Source organism: Neodiprion pinetum, chromosome 3 (assembly GCF_021155775.2).
Source record: "Neodiprion pinetum isolate iyNeoPine1 chromosome 3, iyNeoPine1.2, whole genome shotgun sequence".
NCBI classification, from domain to species: Eukaryota; Metazoa; Arthropoda; class Insecta; order Hymenoptera; family Diprionidae; genus Neodiprion; species Neodiprion pinetum.
Window position 1 is genome coordinate 12,578,637 of NC_060234.1, and position 22,254 is coordinate 12,600,890.

The following is a 22,254-nucleotide window of genomic DNA, read 5'->3' on the forward strand; positions in this document are numbered from 1 at the left end:
CACTCTCGGTAAGGTAAACGCCTAAATTCCACCTCGTCACCATCGCAATGCCTAGCCACTTAACGCAGTAACAACTTGAAGTCAAAACTCCTTTTTGTCGCAATTATCTTAGAAATAACGGTTAAAAATTCTTTGTCGCTTTATCCAAAATAACACCTTACATGAGGTCGACTTCAATTTCAGTATCGCTCTATATCGCATAAATTGTCTGAACTCCTCTGCAACGACACCCCCCCCCAACCAAACAAACGAATCAATCACCTTTCTATCTTCCCGCAAAAATTTAGCTCAACACTTCCCTTCCTTCACTCACAACCGATCAGGTCAATAGTAAAACTTTAAAAATCATACTTTCGCCAAGATTCAGTAAGTCGCACGCCAAAATCTCGCAGCCAAGTCAAGTATCGCATGGAATTTCAATCACATCCTACCTATCGCAACTATCTCTAACAGCTCTAACAGTCATCTAGTCACATGCAAAAGTAAGTAGTCAACATAGTGGTTTCCGAATGGCAAAGGACCTCCTCGGTCCCCCGTAAGGAGGGGGGAGTTGTGATGTGGTATTTCGTACCGCGTCACATGGTTTAATTATCGCGCTTCCCTACGTACGGAATATCGCTAAAAATAACGAAAGCACGTCTGAGGCCAATACTCCAAAACGAACGACTAGTTGTCTTCAAGTGAAACTCTCTTTATCAAGCTAATTCTATTCTATTTTCTAATTTTGTAACGCTCTATGAGAACCATCTACGAGACTTCCGCTCCAAGATACCAGAACACTGCCCGACAGGGGTCACGTACCAGCTCAACACCGACCACCACAGACTACAGACGAACGAATACCGCTGAAACCACTCCCGACGGATGCCTATCTATGTTGTCAACAGGGTCGTGCGTGATACACAAACAGCACCTCTAACTATTTGAGACTTATCGGCCAGGAGCCGAACCTCGAATCAATGCTTCTACCGCTCGGATGCATCGTTAGGCGGCGTACAGGGCTGTGCGTCAAAAACACAACGAAGCCTCCCGTCGACGATACTTATCAGCCTGGAGCTGAACCGACCCTAACATCTACTAAGTCGTTGACTATCCAATAGAAGACGGTTTTCTCTTCACGAACCGTCTTATCGAAGGACTGCGGCGTATAATAGGCTAATGATATGCTGACCACGTGAATCTGGTGGATCTAGTGTGGGGATCCGGGTTGAGGGCCATCACCACCAGATCGTTCCGGCATGAGGGCTCCGATGAGCGAGGGCCGGGATGCAGCGCCAACGAAATAGCTACAACGGGGAGTACCAGTAAAGCAAGGAGTGAAGTACAATCGGTCTCTAGTCCAAGAGATCGGTGACGTAATATTATCGCACACCTCAATATCGCAACACGTGAGCGGTACGACCTCCCCTCTCACCAACGATACAGCACGGCAGAGGGTAAACTTCTCCGACTACCTTCCGACGTCCCGATACCCCGATACCTGCCGTCGAGGAAGAAGCAAAACAAGCGGCGAGGGATTATCGCCGCCTACCTGTAGACCAGACCTACGCGACCTGCTGGCCCAATTAGAATAACGCAAAGGCCCCAGGGGTATAAGCATAGTGAATTTGCCCTTGAAAGATATGAGCACGATACTGAGAGGATTCTTAGGTACTAATAAGATAATAAGATCCTGAAAGTTTCAGATCTCTAACCCAATTGGTTATTGAGAAAAAGCAAAATGTATGAAAATCGGAAAAAATGAATATTCTCAGGAATACGTGAATCGATTGATTTGAATTTTTGATGTTTTGGGGGCTGATGGTAGCTTTGAGGAGAAAAAATATAAACTATATCGGTTAATAAGAACCTCAAAAATAATGGCACTTTTGTTTTAATTTTGATATTTCATTATGATGCCAATCTGGTACAATTACGAAACCATTTTCTTCGAATTCCTCATCCATTTTTCTACGAGTATACGAACTTTCAAGATCTTAAAAAAAGGTACGCCATATTACAAAAAAATAAAAATCATTTTTTATGCAAATATTTACTTTATCTGGTCAAAAAAAAGTACCACTGTGTAAACCATTTACGATTTGCATAACTGATAGATACATAGTTGATATGTTGGGACCGTATTATGCTAACCAAAATGATGCTACTATAATGCAGAATATTATAGATAATCCTGATGGCATATGTCATTTATTGAAACCTGGCGATGCATTTGTGGTTGATCGTGGATTCCGTGATGTTAAAGAATACTTAGAAAGTAAAAATTATAAAGTATTAATGCCAGCACTCAAGGGAAAACGAAATCAATTAACAACAGCTGAGTCCAACGCTTCAAGATACGTTACTAAAATTCGTTGGCCCGTAGAAGCAACTCATGGGATGTTAAAACAAAAATATCATTTACTCGATCAAAGAATTGACAACAAAATGCTTCCCAGAATTGGAAGTTTTTTCAAAATTGCCTCATTTCTACATAATACGTACAGTAAGCGTCTTACTTCCGACTCAGAGTTTTTGGATGAAGTCGTTGAGACAATGAAATCACTGAACAATGTAGAAATCACGTTAGCTAACCAAGTTCAACAAAATGGCTGGCAACGTAAAAAACTTCCGTTTCAAACGATTTCATCTGAAGTTCTAGAAGATTTTCCAGAAATGACTAAAAGAGATCTTCGAATTTTTTTTACCGGTTCCTACCAATTGAAGCAGGCTGTGTCGTATTTAGCAGAAATGCTTGATGAAACAGGTAATCTTACTATTCAATACGTAAAAGACCAGTCAAACATACTCAAAGCTCAAGTTCAATCCCGTCATATCAATAAGAAGGTTTATAGATGTTTTATTGAGTATAAAAAAAATGTTATTGGTCCCAAAAGTATATTGAGGCATAGTTGTGAGTGTGCAAATGGTCTTAGAACAATTGGATGTTGCTCTCACGTTGCTGCTATTGTTTATTATTTGTCTCACGGAAGATATTTGACAAAGATTCTGAGGCCTGCTGAAACACTAAGCAAATTATTTGATACAGACAATGTTTCACCTGTGATTGAAGATGATAGTGATGAAGACTGATAAAATAAGACATAACATTTTTTTTTGTATATTAAAGATATATCTTTCAAACGTTTGTTGTTATTTATTTATAATTTACGAACTCAAATCTGTTTCTTATGTTATAAGTGTGAAATGTTTATCATATTTTCGTTTATTTTCATTCATATTTAATGATTCAGGTCTTCATTTAGAAATGACAATTTCAAATGAATTACAAAAATATATGTTAGCGAGGAAAATAAAGATTCAAGCTTAAAATACATAAATAAAGTAAATATTTGCATAAAAAATTATTTTTTTTTTTTGTAATATGGCGTACCTTTATTTAAGATCTTGAAAGTTCGTATACTCGTAGAAAAATGGATGAGAAATTCGAAAAAAATGGTTTCGTAATTGTACCAGAATCGCATCATAATGAAAAATCAAAATTAAAACAAAAGTGTCATTATTTTTGAGGTTCTTATTAACCGATATAGTTTAATATTTTTTTTCCTCAAAGCTACCATCAGCCCCCAAAACACATCAAAAATTCAAATCAATCGATTCACGTATTCCTGAGAATATTCATTTTTTCCGATTTTCATACACTTTGCTTTTTCTCAATAACCAATTGGGTTAGAGATCTGAAACTTTCAGGAGCTTATTATCTTATTAGTACCTAAGAATCCTCTCAGTATCGTGCTCATATCTTTCAAGGGCAAATGCACTATGCTTATACCCCTAGGGCCTTTGAGGAAGAATCACGTGACAGCAGCACGACGAAAATCAGGATCATAGCTCGTCTCGACACTCGACGTTCAGTTTTCACTCTAAAAAGACGTGCTATCGATATATCGTACAGCTATTACTATCTCTTTTATCGTAAATTCAGTTTCTCGCTTTTGTTACCGCATCTTCTGTACCTGTTATATCTTCTTTTTACGTAAGTGAGGTTCCTTTCCTATTTTGTGAAGCCACGAAATTACTTGCCATACATACAGAGGGTGGTTTGGAGTGATTACGAGACAGTTAACGTTGACGGAATAAGTCAGAATCGGAGTTTTTTCACGGTAGCTTAAATCGGTAGGAAAGGACGTTAAATTTCCACGATAGCTCGGAACGATAGAACTGAAGTAAACTTTTGACGATAGCTTAGAACGGTAGAAATGAAGTTACGTGTTTGAGGATAAATCAGACGGTAGAAATAAGGTGGAATTTAGACAATGACTCGAAAGGTGAAGGTAGAGTCAAGTTTTTCGATAGCTTAGCGTTGCGAAAACGAAGTTAGATCTTTACGGTAGGTTGACGGTAGCTCAAGACGGTAGGTTGACGGTAGCTGAAGACGGTAGGGACGGCAGAGGCGGTAGAATCGGGAGAGGCGGTAGAATCAGGAGAGGCGGTAGAATCGGGAGAGGCGGTAGAATCGGGAGAGGCGGTAGAATCGGGAGAGGCGGTAGGATCGGGAGAGACGGTAGGATCGGTAGAGGCGGTAGAATCGATAGAGGCGGTAGAATCGATAGAGGCGGTAGAATCGATAGAGGCGGTAGAATCGATAGAGGCGGTAGAATCGATAGAGGCGGTAGAAACGGTAAAATCGGTAGTATTATTCATTTCGGTAGGTAAAGAACAAGGTCTGACAATTTGTTCGAGCGAGGTTTCGGGCTCTACTGTGGGTCTGGGTTCCGAGGTTGCCCTTGCGCGCGGTTCCCCTGATAGTTTTCCGCACACCGGGTACATGTGGCTCGGGTGTATCCTGTCAACCCGCGCGTGAAGCAAAATTTCGTGCGTGGCGCGGTGCACTGTCGCTGATGATGTCCGGGTTGCTGGCAATTGTAACATGCAAATCTAGGACGTGTGCGTGCAGTTATTTGTTCTGTAGTCGGTAGAAATGGATTGGAGTCGGCAGACGAAGCGGTAGAAGTTACAGGCGAGTTAACGTTACTCGGGTTTTCATTCCGGGGCTTTTCTATTAACGTTCGAGTTTGATCGGTTTTCTTGAATAGACGTTAGATACGCAGCATTAACGTTATCCTTTGGTTCATCCTCTAGATTTAGGTTGGCTAACGCGAATCGCGATTGACGGGAGTTAGCGCGTGTTCCGCGATATGCTAGATCCGGTAGCAGTGAGTTTTCGGGAGTCGGTGGTGCTTGGTATTTATTAGTTGCCGTAAAACTCATCTCCAATTGTCGGGCGGTATCCTATAAATCATCAAGATCTTCGAGATCTCTCCGTCTTATCAACACTTGAAAACGCGGTAGCAGGTTTCGATAGGCATTGTCCATCTCTTCGTCGTGGGAGAATCCGGGACTTAATCGATCAAAATACGCACGCATATATGTAAGGTAATCGGCGAATGGCTCATTTTCGCCCTGCGTACGGTTACGGATCTTTTCACGCAACGTAAACTGTAAATTTGGATCACCGAACCTATAAGGCCAAGCGTGTACGAAATCGGAGAAACTGTGCCATTGGGGTCGTTTGCTGCGGAACCAGTACAAAGCTACTCCAGAAAGAAGAAACGGGAGACTGTTAAGGATGTCATTATCGCGTAAATTAAATAAGGTTCTACCCTCCTCTATCCGCGTTAAGAAGGCTTCCGAATCTTCATTACGCGATCCTGCAAATTTTAAATTCCATTTTCGCATAACCTCGTATGCTGCGAGTGTATTTGGGGTGTTGTTATTGAAACGCGGCGGTTGAGCTGTCGGGAATGAGTCGAAAGGTTGTCGCGGCGTGTTATGATGGAACGGGGTAGCTTCGCGACGCGGGGTATAGCTAGGCGGTATCGGGAGGTGTTCTCGCGCAGTGTTTACAATATGCGTCCGGTGTTCCAGAGGACCTCTGATATCGATAGCCGGAGCGCTGTTTTGGTTCGACGATAAATCATGCGTATTACCGGGAGAAGTATTATTTAACGACAGATTATTTTCCGTGCTTATTCCGATTTCATGCGTCGATTGTGGGCTTTGTCTTTCGTCCGTCGGTATTTGTAAAGACGATGTGCCGGCTTCGGCATCAAGCGTCGTTGTATCGGGAGTAGCGGGATCGGTCATTTCTCCGCGAGAAATTCGGTAGAATCGGATTAAACGATCTCGTAAGGTCGGTAAAGTTTCTTCTGCAGATAATGCACGCTGTCTTAGCTCGTAACGTAATTCCGCTGCAGTGAATAAATATATCCACGAGTCCTTTACAGACGGCAACGAAGGCATGTATTATTGTTTGCGATTCACAATACTGCTTGTAGCGAACACGGTTGAGCGAGCGACATACACACGGCTGATCCTGGGTGTCAAAAAGCGGTCACGAGCAAGAAATACGGTCTCACTCGTGAGTTGTCAACAACTATAGCGGGCGATAGAAAAAATTGTTATGGGCCGCGCGCTGCTCTCCGCGAACAATGCGTCGCATCGGCTAGAAGTAATACTCGCGGGGGATTATTCCGTCGACGTAATAATATCTGTAATCCGGGATGTTCAGTCCGCTGAATATTTAAGTATTTTGGGTCGATTGGTCATTCAATATCAAGTGTTTTTCAAGTACTACTTGAATCTTTGTGTTAGTAAGTGACTGAGTAAAAGCGGGAAGAGGTTTCTTTTGTTAATAATAATTTCTCTCTTTCTCTCTCTCTCTCTCTCTCTCTCAAGTTCTTAACTGAATTATTAACTGGAATTTTTCTGTAACTGGCCTTTTGTGGCCCCACGTTGGGCGCCAATTTGTAACGCCTAATTCTGTTACCCTCGGATGAGGACTTACCGTTGACACTCTGGCGCGATTCTCCACTTATTCAAAATATCAAACTATAACAAAATCAATCATGTTGGGCGCCAGACGCGTTAGCGTCGATTTTCAAGCAATAATACGAATCAATAAAAATAACACAAAACCGTACAAAAAGAATAAATAGAGAACCCGTTGTATGGCTGGCTAGGCTCAGGTATGCACACGTACAACCCGGTAGAGTGGCGGTATTCAAGGTAGCTAACAGTAATTACAGAATTAAAGAAGATAACGAAATAAAGAATAAACTCACGTCAAAAGGAAAATGAACAGGTCAATCGGTCATATATTGTCGAGAAGTTCACATGGTTATACACATGGTTATATAACAAATATTTCATACTGCCGAAAATTATACAAAAATCTCATTCTGTACCTTAGTCGTGATCTAACGCGTCTCAATTCCAGAACCTGAATTCACTTCCAATTCCGTCAATGAAAAATTCTCGAAAAGTTTGTGAATAGAAAAATGACCTGCCAAATCCTGTGAATATCTATCATAAATAAATGATGAACGAATATGAAAAAAAGAAACAAGTAACACGTCCATACGTATATGTATATCCGTTTCGCAGGGTGACCGCAAAAAGTGAATTCAATTAATAAAGCCCCTGCAGATGTCAAGTGGTGGGAATTAGGTCAACCAAATCTATGCATCCGTACGTGAGGGGGGTCTGAAAAATCCCGATCACAGTTGTATCGTTCGAAACACCAAGGAGGGTGTCGTAAAGCACCCCTGGCAGTAAGTCGGTATCGCAGGGTATTTGGGATAGCCGGTTACCCGGCCTTCCGCAGAGGGGTGAATTAATAGTGGACAAAGGACACGAGGAATATCGTAGCGCCTACGGCAGGCCTCCACGAACGCCTCCCCAAGCCCTTGGAAACCCCACCCCGTACCCTCTGGAATAGAAGCGATTCGACAGAAGTGTGTCCTCGAAGGGCGGCGTCAGTCCCCCACCCCTGTTAAAATAAGAAGGGGGAAAATAGCAGCGGACTAGACGCCTCCGAACCTTGGGGTTTATATCTTCCCTGCATAGAATCGAGTCCTCGGTATCAACGAAAGTTTGGAAAAGACAATTAGTTAGTGAACAAGTGACTCGCGTCAAATCCAGTTGGACAGAATCGGCTCTTCGGTATCACCGAGTTTGGAAGAGCGCGATAGTTGGCGAAACATCGAATCGGTGCGATTCTTGTCGAGTGGCAACAAGATGGATGGAAACCCAAAAGTAGACCACATCTTCCGTCCGTGGGACGTAGAGTGTAAAACCGAGACGTCGCCGATCCAAGTGAACGTCAAGTGCGACCTGATAAATGGTAATCAAGTTCTCCCCTCGCCGTCAAGTTCTCCCCTCGCCGTCAAGTTCTCCCCTCGCCGTCAAGTTCTCCCCTCGCCGTCAAGTTCTCCCCTCGCCGTCAAGTTCTCCCCTCGCCGTCAAGTTCTCCCCTCGCTGTCAAGTTCTCCCCTCGCCGTCAAGTTCCGTTTCCGTTTCCGGGAGAAGTTCCAGTGCCACCGTCGAGAGCAATGGTTCCCAAGGTCGAGAGAACGACAATCTTACGAAGCTGTCGAGCCTCGTCGATCGGGCGATCTCAAGCACATCGACAACCGATGGTTCCGTTGACGCCAGCAGTGAAATCGTATATTTGCCAAACAGTTATTTCATCCACGATCACCCGTCAGCATCGTGCTCGGCTCTCGATCCAGCACATCCGGCCAATTACCCCTTCGGGATCCTTCCCGTTTCCCAGTGGCAATGGACCCTGCCTTGACCACCAGAAACTCATCGCTTGGCAGGAACATATCGCAGCATGCAAGCGGTTGGAGTATCAAAGACATTTAGCTATCGAAGAGGCAGCGAGGGCGCTACAAAATCACGAGACTCTTGTTAAACAGAGCAAGAAACTAAGGCCGAAGAAGTTTCCTTGCCCCCACTGCAACGTCGCATTCAGTAACAACGGTCAACTCAAAGGACACATCCGGATCCACACCGGTGAGTTTCGAAAGGCTTTTTTTCGATAGGTACCGTAACGATCGGTCAACTTTTTTCCAAGACTCTTACTTTCGACAGTTACGTACTTACTTTTCGCTTACAACATACACTTGTCAGCTGTATTCTGAACATGCTGACCGAGCCTTATCCTTTTGTGAAGTGTTCGGTAAACCAGAAGAGTCAAAGTCATGAAAGACCCTTGAATCCCGATTTAAATCCTAAAGAAATAAACTTTCGGTTCACCCATCGAGAACCTTAGTTGGTCAGACCTCGAGTAATCATAGAATTGAAAACAAAATGCAGAATCTATTGGTAGTGTTCGTTGATAGATTGAACGATTCGATCGCTGAGGTTTTTATATCTCCAATCTTGACCGTTCAGCACAAGTTTTAGTGTGCGAGTCAAACTTGATTGTCACATGGTTAAGACAGGCAAATAAAATGGTATCGACAGCGGTAGTTAATAAAATAAACAATCGTTGTTCACAATAATTTCGGTAGAATAGCAGTAAACGGTAGCTTTAAAACGAGAGACGGCAGTTAACAGAGAAAAATGAACGTAGGTCGGGAGATGCGATATAATGCAAGAATTTACTTAAAACCACACGTCACTGGGCGACGTGATCTTACCCAAGGTGCAAATGACGGTACGAAAATTATTATTCTGTCAATTAGAAACGAGAGAACTTTACTGCAATCGGTAGAAAACAACGTAACGATAGTTCGGTAGATAATACGACGAATTTACCATAGATTATAACCATTACGAGAGATTGACAGTCATTAACAATTTACGAAGTCGGCAAACGATCGACTAGATAGCTTTCGGTAGAATTATTCATAAACAATAGAATCAATAATTTATAATTATTACGGACCTGAGGAATTAAACAATGAATTCCTGAACATAACTTTTGAGAGAATACAAAATACAAAATTATGAGAGAGTGAGAATTTCGGAGAGTTTACAAAATAAAGAAATATACTAAATACACCGCAGTACAAAAGAATAATTTGCAGAACTTAATTTAACAAGGTACAGAGAAATGAATAACATGCAAAAATAATATAAAATTGCCAATAGCAATAAAAAAGGTGCGGTATTATCTAGGGGCTGATTCTACGCTCGGTTGTACTCCAAGGAACTCGATACATGATACAATAAGCACAGAAATAAATAAAAATATAATAAGCAATAACAGAAAAAAAATATGAAGCACACTACTATTACAAAAGAGTACGAAATGAAATGTAAATCCAATAGGGCTTAAAATACGATAGAAAGTACAGAAGCAGGCTAATAGTAATTCACGAATAATCAGAAAAATCATAAATACAAAGAAATAATTATTCGGCAGGTCGCTCAGACACAAAAATAGGTAATTACTGAAATCATGCAATCGCACGGCGGCTTACTGCAACTCTAAGCCGTGGACCATGATTCACACAAAGTCGATGAATACCGTAAGGGGACCCGGTGGTCTAGAAATTTCAAAAAATCGATTTTTTTTTTTCGATGTTTCGAAAGTATAGTATCTTAAGAATATACTGTGAAATTTTCATGCGGAAATTCCCAATATTATAGCTTCTACAGCCCATTTCAGGTAGAGAGCGGTCCGCGCGCTCCTAACGGGTTCAGCACTCGGAGCGCGGCAGCTGTCCCGACCCTTCTCCGCATTTTACCTTTTCATTTGTAACCGAATACAATATAATCCCTTCGGAATACAAACGTTCGGCAGGGCCCGGCCGAAACGTCGATTATCATGTTCACGTTTTACAAATTATTAAACGTCTTCTCCTGACCGGAATTTCGACTAATTTCATCTTCAATCTACCTCCTGGTCACGAACTTCTTTCATAAATTCACTGCATCGAAACGGCTTCGTGGACGTCCCGTACCACCGTGATTCTACTTTATACCGCACATTTAATCTGAGATCACCTTCCTCTACAAATCACTCACAAACAAAGAAGATCTGGAACTACCGGAAGAAACTAGCACATATCAAAAACCGTAAAGTTTTCCTTCTTAAATGCCGTCAATTTGGTATTATTCCAAACTTTTACAATTTAAAATCAAAAACCTACAACATTCAACAAAGGAAAAAACCTTCATCAAAGCATTACGCTTCTTACAACACAAGTGTCTATCGCTCGAAATTAAAACCTGTTATCGACATGAAAGGCTTCTAATCCAAGAACTAAATCATAATATCAACATTTTCTTTTCGAACCAATCGTTTAGTTAATGCCATTAAGACTGATAATATTAAAAAATTGAGCAAACTTAAGTCTATACAGACTCCTAAGGAATTTCACACTAACAATTGGTTAGTTAACTTATCTAAGACAGAGTTACCTTCTGAAATCAAGGATACCTTATCACTCGGTCCGAATCATGGTTTACCATATAATAATATAAAGTTACCTATTGATGATATTGTAAGTAGCGTAGAATTAGCTCTCATCAACAAAAGTGGAATCACCAAAGATAAAGTAAGATCAAATATTAGCCAACTCATTGGCAACAGACTTGGCAAACATCCTCCCAAATCTCACGTTCAAATAACTTCCAAAGTAAAACAAACCAAAGAATTTTTAAAACAAAATAACCACCTAGTAGTCACCGATGCCGACAAAGGCAACATTACAGTCGTCATGGATAAGATGGAGTTTGAACAAAAATGCCAAGATATTCTTAATGACTCTAGTACTTATACTCTTATCTCTCGTGATCCCAACATTAAAATACAAAAACAAGTCAATGATATGATAAGCCTATGGCAACAGAAAAAATTTATAGATTCCAATTCTGCTAAAAACCTCAAAACTTACAACTCTCTTCCTCCCAAAATATATTTTCTACCTAAAATTCATAAAGAAAATGTACCTCTCAGACCAATTGTTTGTAACATCAATTCTCCCACCTACAAAATTTCACGATTTTGCTCTTGTGTTCTATCTAACATAACAGGTACATCCAACTATCACATTAAGGACACTTGGTCTTTTGTAAACAAAATCAGGAAGACACCAATCCCTCCTGAACACCTGTTAGTATCCTTAGATGTCAAATCACTGTTTACCAACATTCCAACCAATTTAGCAATATCTATAATCAGTAGAAACTGGCCGAACTTGAAATCTCACACCAACATTAATAAAAAAGAATTCCTCGCAGCCACTAAACTTTGTTTAGATTCATGCTATTTCGCTTACAATGATAAATTCTACCAACAAATTTTTGGCGTAGCAATGGGCTCACCAATCAGCCCAGTAGTAGCGAATTTAGTACTTGAACATTTTGAAAAAAAAATCATTTCACATCTTCCTTTTAGCCTCCCTTTTTACTATCGATACGTAGACGATATTATAACGTGTGTCAAGAAGGAAAACCTACAACTCCTTCTGACTAAGTTTAACAATTTTCACCCACGTATACAGTTCACCTTTGAGTTGGAAAAAGATGGTAAAATCAGTTTTCTTGACACTATGGTTATCAACCATAATGACACTATAATTTTAGATTGGCATCACAAACCAACCTGGTCTGGGAGATACATTCACTTTAATTCATATCATCCCATTAAACATAAAAAATCTGTCGCCATATCCTTATTCGATCGCTGCCTTAGAATTTCAAACCCTCAATTTCTTAAAAAAAATTTTAAACTTGTCGAAACAACTCTCATATCTAATGGCTACCCTTTGAAATTCATTAATGATATCAAAAAGTATAGAGTGGATAAAATGTACAACTCGATTGATTGGAATTTAGACTCCAACAATCAAACTAATGTTAAGGACAAATTTAAAAACTATATCTCTATACCGTACATTGAAAATCTGTCTAGCCAAATCAAAAGAATTCTGAATGACGAGGGTATTGAAATTACTTTTAGAATATCTAATAGTACCAAACTTTCTCTGTTTTCTCATCTTAAATCTGTAACTCCTAGTTTAGAGAAAATTAACTGTGTATACAAAATACCATGTCGAGACTGTAGCAAGAGTTATATTGGACAAACGTCACAACATCTAAAAAATAGAGTTTCTGGCCATCGCTCTAATATTAAATGCCATGTCACTGATAGATGCGCTTTAGCAGAACACTCCTTAAGTCTGGGGCACAATTTCGATTTCAACAACTCTACAACCCTAGCTACAGAACCGAACTGGTATAAACGTATCATTAAGGAAATGATTCATATCTTCAAGAACAAAAGGAACTCTGTTAACAAACGTACTGATATTGAACATCTTAGCCACTTATACTCTAACATTCTCTAGTTTTCATAATCTAGTTTTCAAATTTTGGCGCCCTTTGCTCCGATTGGTCATCTGCCTTTAAAATCCATGACATTCGAACATAGATCAATATCACACGTGATCAACATAGATTTACGGATCGATTCCCGCTAACCTTCACTTCCGTCCGAAATGCTGAACTATTAGTAACACCTAAGCATGTTCTGGTCGTCAATTTTTAAATTTTTCCTGAGGATGGTCGGCAGGGCCCGGCCGAAACGTCGATTATTATGTTCACGTTTTACAAATTATTAAACGTCTTCTCCTGACCGGAATTTCGACTAATTTCATCTTCTAAAACATTATATTAACACCAATCACAAATAATTACATAAATAATAACAAAAATAATTATAACACTTATAGTCACCTAAATCAACAACAATGTCGGTTTTGACGATCGGGAATGTACGCTTAGTTAACAGTGATGAAAAAGAATAATTTACAATATATTTTACAGAGCATTCACTATGACGTTAGTGGATGTCTCGAGCGCCTGTCAATCACTCCCCTCTCTCCCGAGGCGATGATTCCGCGATGGTCACTCTTGGTTATCCTTTCCGTAACCCGTTCAGCGTGTTTGTTGTTTTTCATAGATAAGTTTGGGTAAACAGGCCACAAACTTACATCTGTACCTCAAACTTGAAACTCATTTATCTCGAAACGACTTTTTTCGGCACGGCGGGGGTGAAAATAAAAAAACTATCCAACCGAATGACTTGAAATTTGGATATGTTGTTCACAACATGTATGGCTATCGTCGGAACTAGAATCCTAATTTTACTTAAATAATTTCCTATCGTTTACACTAAAAAACTAGTGAAAAAAAACCCGATTTTACGAACTTTTTTTTTCAACGCCCGCCATTTTGTCAATTTTTCATTTTTTTGATTTGTTCTAGTTCCGACCATAACTGCACTCTTTCTGATTAAGCATGTCTGAATTTTTTGTTTCAGACGAGTAGAAGTCTCGAAATCACCTCCGCGGTCCGGATCCGATTTTTCGAGAGGGTCATCTTTAGCGGCATTTTTATGATAATAAATATTGTTTTTAAAAGGAAAGAAAAATTTTTTTGTATGATTAATAAACGTAGTAATAAGCTCGAAAAGTTAGAACATCGTTTTTTTTATTTTTAATAGCAAAAAAATCATAACATTTTATCCACTAGTGACTAAAAAATTTCAGTCGTGTGTCCACGATTAAGGCACTTAATAGTATTTTTGTAAAAATAAATTGTTGTGCTGACAATATCAGCGGTGTACGTACATTATGGGTGGGTGTATGTAAGCCTTGGACTCGCCGAACGTTGAAAGTTTGTTGTTTTGAAATTACTTTGAAATAATTACTGTGTTCGCTCTGTTTCTCTTCGCGGTGTATCGCAAAGCGTGTTTACTGCTCAACTGTTGCTCGAGTTCTTCCTCTCACGGCTTTGTTGAAGACTCTATAGTTACTACAGTATTGTGTATAGATGTCTGTCCGCTGTGGTCTTTGCGGTCGTATGACTCGAGTAGCAGACAAAATTAAATGTACTGGTGATTGCGGCCTATCGTTTCATACTTCCTGTGCGATTGAGAAATTTGGATTTGACAGCACTCGCAATTGTACAACAAATTTCCGCTGCGACACCTGCACGATGAATCGTTGTACCACCTTACAACGCACGCCTCCAACGACAGCTAAGGCAACTACTCTAGACGATGTCATACACCAGCTACAATCGTCAAGCTCGTCAACCAACAAAAAACTCGAATCAATCCAGAGTTACCTTCTTGGTGTGGAACAAAATATTACCGAACTACAGAGTGATGTCTCTGATCTCAAGGCTACACAGGAAACCTTGTTAAATCGCATCTCCATTCTGGAGGAATATTCTAAGAACGCTAAGGTGGAATCCGCTGATCATCGAAATGAGAACCACTTGGTAAAGGCTCAAATTAATGAACTGTCGAGTCGTGTATCAACAATGGGCCTTCAATCTAGTAATCTTCTCTCTGCCGTCTCACCTGGTTCTTTGTATTCTTCCATAGAGATTACACTATCAGGTGTTCCTCTAACAGTCAACGATTCTGCTCAGGTGATCGTGGAAAGTTTTTCTGGCTTTAGGTGTTCCGAATCTCCTCCATGACGTTCTCAAGATACGTAGTTTTAACAAAAATAACAATAAACGTAGCTCAGTCTTAGGTCAGAATAACCATGAACCTTCGACTTTCACTTCAACATCTACAACGAGCCATAACATAAATAGATCGTTCATTATTACTTTAAAATCCTATCAAGTCAGAGAGCATATAATCAATAAAAAACGAGCAAAAAAAGAGCTGTCTCTCAAGGAAGTTTTTGGACTTATCATCCGGGGATTGAATATTTAAACGAGTTTCTTCCACCGGCACTTTATAATCTCCTGCGTCTCACAAAATCACGTGCAGCTGAGCGAGGATACAGATACGTTTGGCACTGTTCGGAATCCATTTGTGTTCGAAAGAATGATGAGCACGAATCCATCACCATTGTTACTGCAGCTGATCTTGATAAACTGATTTAACTTTCGCCGACAAAACTGACTCGTTCATCCCCCTCATCATATTCAAGGATTGCCCAACTCAAAGCAAAATCTGTAACGCGGTCATATGGATATTATTCAGTCTACTTTTGCGAGTGGCGAATTCCATATTATTTCTGTGTGCGAAACGTGGCTCCACTCGTACGTCTCTGATAACTTGGTGCGTATGGACGGATATTTTCTCATTCATAATGAGCGAGAGGGCAAAGAAGGAGGAGTGGCCTGTTACATTCATAACTCCTTAAAGGCCCGAGTCTTAGCGTCCTCATCAAATAGATTCTCTAATTCTCCTGAATATTTAATCATTGAAATTACTGGGCGCAACTCAGACAAGCTACTCTTCGCATCAGTCTACAGGCAGCCGAAGGGACGGATGTTAGGAGACTTCATTCAAGCCTTAACCAATGTTTCACATGCTTATAATAATATTATTATCGTAGATCTTAACTGTGATTTAGCTGTCAATAATTTTGAATCGATTTATCTTCGTCAATTAGCCTCTTCCCATTCACTTCATATAGTCGATTCTACCTCAGCCCATCATACTGCTACATCCGATTCGTGGATTGATATATTTATTATTGATAATACGGATAAATTGAAATCTTATGTAAAGTCTAATACGCCGTTCATTGCAGGTCACGATCTCTTAGATCTTTGTTATGGTTTTGATACAGAAGTATCAATGGATCGCACTATCCGGCGTCAAGCGTACCGTAACTTTAATGAGACGAGTTTTTGTGACTCGTTATTGAGTAATTTGAATCTTTCCTCGCAATTTTAATCCTAGGTTTAGTTTGAATTCTAGTTTTAATTCTGATGTACTATCAGAAGATGTTAATTCAGCCGTTGATGAATTCTCATCTATGTTCCTTGAATCTTTAAACGATCATGCACCATTGCAATCACTTAGCGTACGTCGGCCGCTTGTACCACGGCTTACTGAAGACTTGAGAAATTGTATAAAGCAGCGAAACTATCTGTACACTCGTGCGCGAAGGTCAAGAAGATTGTTAGATTCAGAAATTTTCAGGGAGTATAGAGACGAGCTTAAAAATGATCTATCACGAGCTTGAAAATTATCTATCACGAGCCAAAAATGAGTATTTTGTTCAAAGATTGTCCAGTATCACAGAGCCTGATAAACCGTGGAAGGAATTAGCTACTCTAGGACTGGTTAAGTCCTCCTTTTCATCACCGCTTCATTTCTTCGGGTCTGACGAGCTCAATGCTTTCTATTCAGCTATATCAAGCCAATTACCTCCCTGTCCATATCTAGAATTCCGAAAGTTAGGTTCGGCTGTTCAGTCAGATCGTCAGTCATTTCGCTTTGCTGAAATCTTGCCTACTCAAGTATGCGCACTGATTTCTCTCAACCGTGGTTCAGCATCGTCTTCAGCCGGTCCTGACGGTATTTTGCTTTTCTCCGTAGTCAAGTCCCTCCGAGTTTCTTGCTCGCTGTTGACAAAAATTTTCAATCTTTCCCTGCAGACATCGACGTATCTGCAAAGTTGGGAAAAAGCCTATCTCCATCCACTATCTAAAATTAAATCACCTTTGTCACCATCAGACACGCGACCGACAGCTAATTTAAGCGAATTATCAAAAGTACTAGAACGTCTTGTGCACAAACAAATCGTAAATTGGCTTGATAATAACGGAGTTCTTGACCAACGTCAATCCGGATATCGAAGTGGGCACGCCACTCAGTCAGTGCTACTGCGCTTATGCGATAATACAGACGCAATATTGATGAAAGGCGGATAACTAGTTTAATTTTATTCGATTTCAGTAAGGCGTTTGACACGGTACCTCATTTGCAACTACTTCTGAAACTCAGGAAAATAGGATTTTTGAATTCAGCACTTGATTGGATATTTTCTTACTTAACTGACAGAACACAAGCAGTTGTTGACGATCACGGTAATTTCTCTACCTGGTTACCCACAACATCGGGAGTCCCTTAAGGTTCTGTTCTGGGTCCTCTCCTTTTTTCACTCTTTATTAACGACATTGGAACAGTTCTTCGCCACTCGCTACACATAATATTTGCAGATGATACACAAATTTATCTTAGCTGTCTTCCATCGCAACTGAATGAAGGTCTTAGGCTGATAATTGAAGATGTCTATGCTATTTCCAACTTTGCAGTTACCAATGGGCTAAAACTCAATATTAGCAAATCCAAGATTCTTATACTTGGTAGTAATTCCTATACGCGTAAACTCAACTTTTTGTAATTACTTCCAATCTTCCTCAATGGAGTAAATGTACCGTTTGTCAGTGAAGCAAGAAACTTAGGGTAATTATGCAAAGCGATCTGTCGTGGAGAATGCATGTTCAACAAATCTCGCAAAAGGTCCATTTTGCCATTTTTAAACTGAAATTTCACCGTAACGTGCTCTCTCGTGAATTACGGTCACTTCTAACTACGTCTCTTATTTTTACACTCCTAGATTATTGTTGTCCGGTCTATCACGATCTGACTGCAGAGCTGAACACGAAGCTTGAGCGCCTTATTAATTATTGTTTACGTTTTATCTACGATTCGCGACGTGACACTCATATCACACCATACCGCCGTGAACTTGGTGGGCTCAGAGTTAAAACGCAACACCTCTATTTTTTAGATATTGCAATGTTCAATATTATTAGTCGTAGAGCACTGCAATAAATCCTCAATCTTTTCAGACCAGGAGATGATGTAGTAGAGCGTCCTGAGAGGAGACCAAGATCTGTGTTTGCGATACCAAGACATGGTACTACTGCCTACCGAGAGGCGTTCTCTCTTTCCGTTATCTATTTCTGGAACACTTTACCACTCTGTGTTACTTCTTCCCAAAATCTCGAAACTTTTAAAGTAGTAGCCCGGTGTGACGGGTTCAAAAAATCGATTTTTTTTTTTACATTTTTCGGAAGAAAAACATCTTAAAAATATGCTATAAAAATTTCAGACATAAATTTTAATTATTCTTAAAGTTATAGCTAAAATAAGAGAGCGCGCCGTAGTGTGTATGAAAGCGTGTGTATGAAAGCGTCGCTGTCAAATCTGTTGTTAATATTGTGCTTAAAAAGCCAACTCCAAAGAAGCCAGAACTTTACGTAGAGCTCTAAAAGCTGCTGAAAATGACAACTTTGAGGAAACGGAAGGACTGCTCTATGCACCAGGCATAGCTGATTAATGTAAGTATAATTTTATTGAAAAAAATCTGTTGTCAAAACTTTAAAAGCGTTTTTCTCAAAACCATGTTTTCGAAAGTTCGGGGAATCACTGACTCAAAACTATTCAACCGATTTAGCTAAAAATTCAACCCGTTATTCTAGACACACATATCTAGATGCCGAACCTTTAAAACATTAAATTTTTTAATTATAAACTATTTTATTTTAACAATTTATGAAGAAAAAAAATTAGATTTTGAGAACTTTTTTCACAAGTCCGCTATTTTGTTTTTGTTTTTTTATTTTTATGTATATTTAAGGTTCGGGACCTAAAATGAAGTCTACAGAATAATAATCTCTTTGAATTTTTTATTTCAGATGACTTTGGAAGGCTGTGTGTTTCCCCGAACCAACTCATCTTTTCTTTGAGGACTCCATATTGACGTCAAAAATTTTAAACAAATTAATGTAAAATTAACTTTTAAAAAAATTTTTTTATATACTTCAAAACACCAATAAAAACATGTAAAAACTTTAAAACGATAGCATTTTATTTACTTTTTAAAAAAAAATCATGAAAAAACGTCTAAATTTCGGTCGTCACACCGGACTACTACCTTAAGACTCGTCTTTATACGCACCTCTTTAATTATGTCGATTCGAGTCACTAACAGTTGTAACTAAATCAAGTTACTAACAAGTAGTCACCAAATCGCCTGCGTTTCTCTACTATCTTCTATTGGTAATCGCAAAGTAATGTATTTGATTATATTTTATCTTCATTTTTGATTTACTTTATATTATTTGTTATCAAGTTATGTACAATTTTGCCAGAGGTATACCATGGCATAATATATTTATTAATCAATCAATGAATCTCTCCCTCTCTCCCTCTCTCCCTCCCGCCCTTTCTCTCTCCTTCCCTTTCTCTCTCCTTCCCTTTCTCTCTCCTTCCCTTTCTCTCTCCTTCCCTTTCTCTCTCCTTCCCTTTCTCTCTCCTTCCCTTTCTCTCTCCTTCCCTTTCTCTCTCCTTCCCTTTCTCTCTCCTTCCTTCCCTCCCTATCCATCCCTCGCTCTCTCCCTCTCTCTCTGATTGGCACGAACACCGGGGTGCAACAGGGCTTCATTCTGGATCCGCTTCTTTTTATGCTTGTTCCTGGCTGACATTGAGTTCTATATTCGCTATGCGCAGCGGCTTGTATATGCTGATGATTTGCAAGTTTATCTTTCGTGTGTGCCTGGGGATTTGCACGGTTGCATTCAGCAACTTAACTGTGATATTTCGTCGATTTTTGAATGATCCCAGGTGAATGAGCTTAGCCACAATCCGGGTAAGACCAAGGCAATGATACTTGGCAGCAGGTGCTTCGTGAATGACATTGACTTTGACTCCTTACCGCGTCTGGGCACAGATTACAGGCAAATTGAGTTCGTTGACTCGGCTCGAAACCTTGGCGTTACCATTGACTCGAAATTGTCCTTCTGTCAGCATGTAACGGGTGTGGTCTCCAGGTATTTTTCTTTACTCAGTATTTTTCCAGCTACACAAAATTCGAGGATTCTCTGATGAGGCTCTGAGGAGGCACCTGGTCAGTACTCTCATCTTTCCGTATATCAGCTACGGTGCGACCGTGCTCACTGGTGCAGGCGTGGCGCAGGACACCAGACTGCAGAGACTGATAAATAGGTGTACTCGCTATGTCTATGGAATCCCACGTGATCAGTCGGTGCCTGCGCACATCGCACGACTTGGATGGCTCTCGGTATGTGCATGGCGGAGGTATGCGCTCGGCAACATCGTATACCGCGTGCTAAACAATGGTGGCTTGCCGAACTACCTTGCGAATTTGATCTCGATGAGGGTTGCCGCTCGGTGTACGCGAGCTCCCCAAGACCAGCTCACTGTCCCGCTGCACCGAACTGATGCATATGGATATGCTTTCGCAGTAGCAGCCCCACAACTGTGGAATTATGCTACATCGTCTTGTCCTCTAGATCAATGGTAGTAACGTCAGTTGCTCGATCCGTCACAGATTTTTAAATTAAACCAAAAATTCGCACCTACGCCTCTAGATGGCGGTGCCACTCTCCCCAGAAGCCCCTGCGCCTTATGCCCCGACACCATTACGTTTTTCTGTGCGATCCGTGACAGTCACGTTTGAATACGAGTTGGAAAATTTTCAGTTGTGCGTTTTAAAAAGTTTTCTTTTATTGCAAAAAATGAGTTCGCGGTCAGAGTCATATTCGGGGAGCTCTACGAGATATAGAAATTCGTCGAGGGACCTACTTATGAAAAAATTACGATGCCTGGAAGAAGAGATCAGGCGATCGCATTCACGCTATAGGCGTTCAAGATCGCGTCATCGGGACAAGCGTTCAAGACCGCGTCACCAGGACGAGCGATCAAGTTCAGGGCGATATTCAAGAAGATTCGAGTCATGGGGCTCTGACAAAGAAAATGGCGAGCGTATCGCTGTTGAAAACAGACGATCGTCACATTCGCGGCATGAGCGTTCGTATCCAGGAAGCAGTTCGAGGTCCATAAACTATGATTCCGACGGAAAGAGTGGTGAGCGCCATCTGCGAGATGCGTCACACTCCAGTCGTGAACGGTCCGTAGCGGCAGTACAAGGTTTAGACAAAGAGGGCGGTGAGCGCAATCCGCGAGATTCGTCACGTCCTAGTCCCCACACGGAAATGTCGGTAAAACAGGCCGAGGATCAAGAAAAGCAGTTATCGACAGAACTCGCCGAAGCGACACTGGGGCTTTTGGGAGACGACCCATCTAAATACAATCAACGGGGTCCCGACATCCATGTGGCAGTAGCAGAGCGCTGGACAAAGATTTTGCAAGATGGACTGCCGATAGACCAAAAGCGCGTTCTCCTGGGAAAATATCCAACAATAGGAAACTGTCCTCTTACCAAAGCGCCGAAAGTTCAACCAGAAATAAAATCGGCCTAGACACAGTTGGCGATTAAGAAAGACGCGTATCAGTACGCCGCTCAAGATCAACTCGGAGCTGGCATCAACGTTATTCGCTGTGAGCCTCGCTCGTGCCGCCGCCTAGCGGTTTCAAAAGCTAAACAGCCGGCGTGTTATTTAACATTAGAGACATACGGATAATTATCCAAATCAGCACAATATTATCAAATAAGTGATATTTCCATTGCAATAGTGAAGTGAAAAGTTAAAAGTAATAACGAGTTGAAACTCCAGTACAAAATATGTAAGTATATAGTTATGAAGTAATTAAAACTAAGTTTTCAGTGATAATTTGTAGGTCAAGAAGTTCAAAATAAGTATATTTTGACATAGATAGATAGACAACATTGATACTTAAAAACCTGTCATGCATACTATTAATATATAATAAATAATTTTTTCATAGAAAAATCCGTAGTCATGGATGTTATAATAAGGACA

The 22,254-nt window shown here is 40.4% G+C and overlaps 1 protein-coding gene and 1 long non-coding RNA gene across 2 annotated transcripts; both read left to right on the top strand.

The window, feature by feature from the left end:
• The first annotated feature begins 18,739 nt into the window (after positions 1–18,739).
• On the top strand, positions 18,740–19,302 carry LOC124214147 (uncharacterized). The gene is made up of 2 exons (XR_006882088.2): positions 18,740–18,849; positions 19,207–19,302. It is a non-coding gene; the product is annotated as an uncharacterized lncRNA (long non-coding RNA).
• Positions 19,303–21,048: 1,746 nt separating this feature from the next.
• LOC138190601 (arginine/serine-rich coiled-coil protein 2-like) lies at positions 21,049–21,792 on the top strand. The gene has a single exon (XM_069134349.1). It carries the CDS (start codon positions 21,049–21,051, stop codon positions 21,790–21,792), a length of 744 nt encoding a protein of 247 aa, XP_068990450.1.
• The last annotated feature ends 462 nt before the right edge of the window (positions 21,793–22,254 follow it).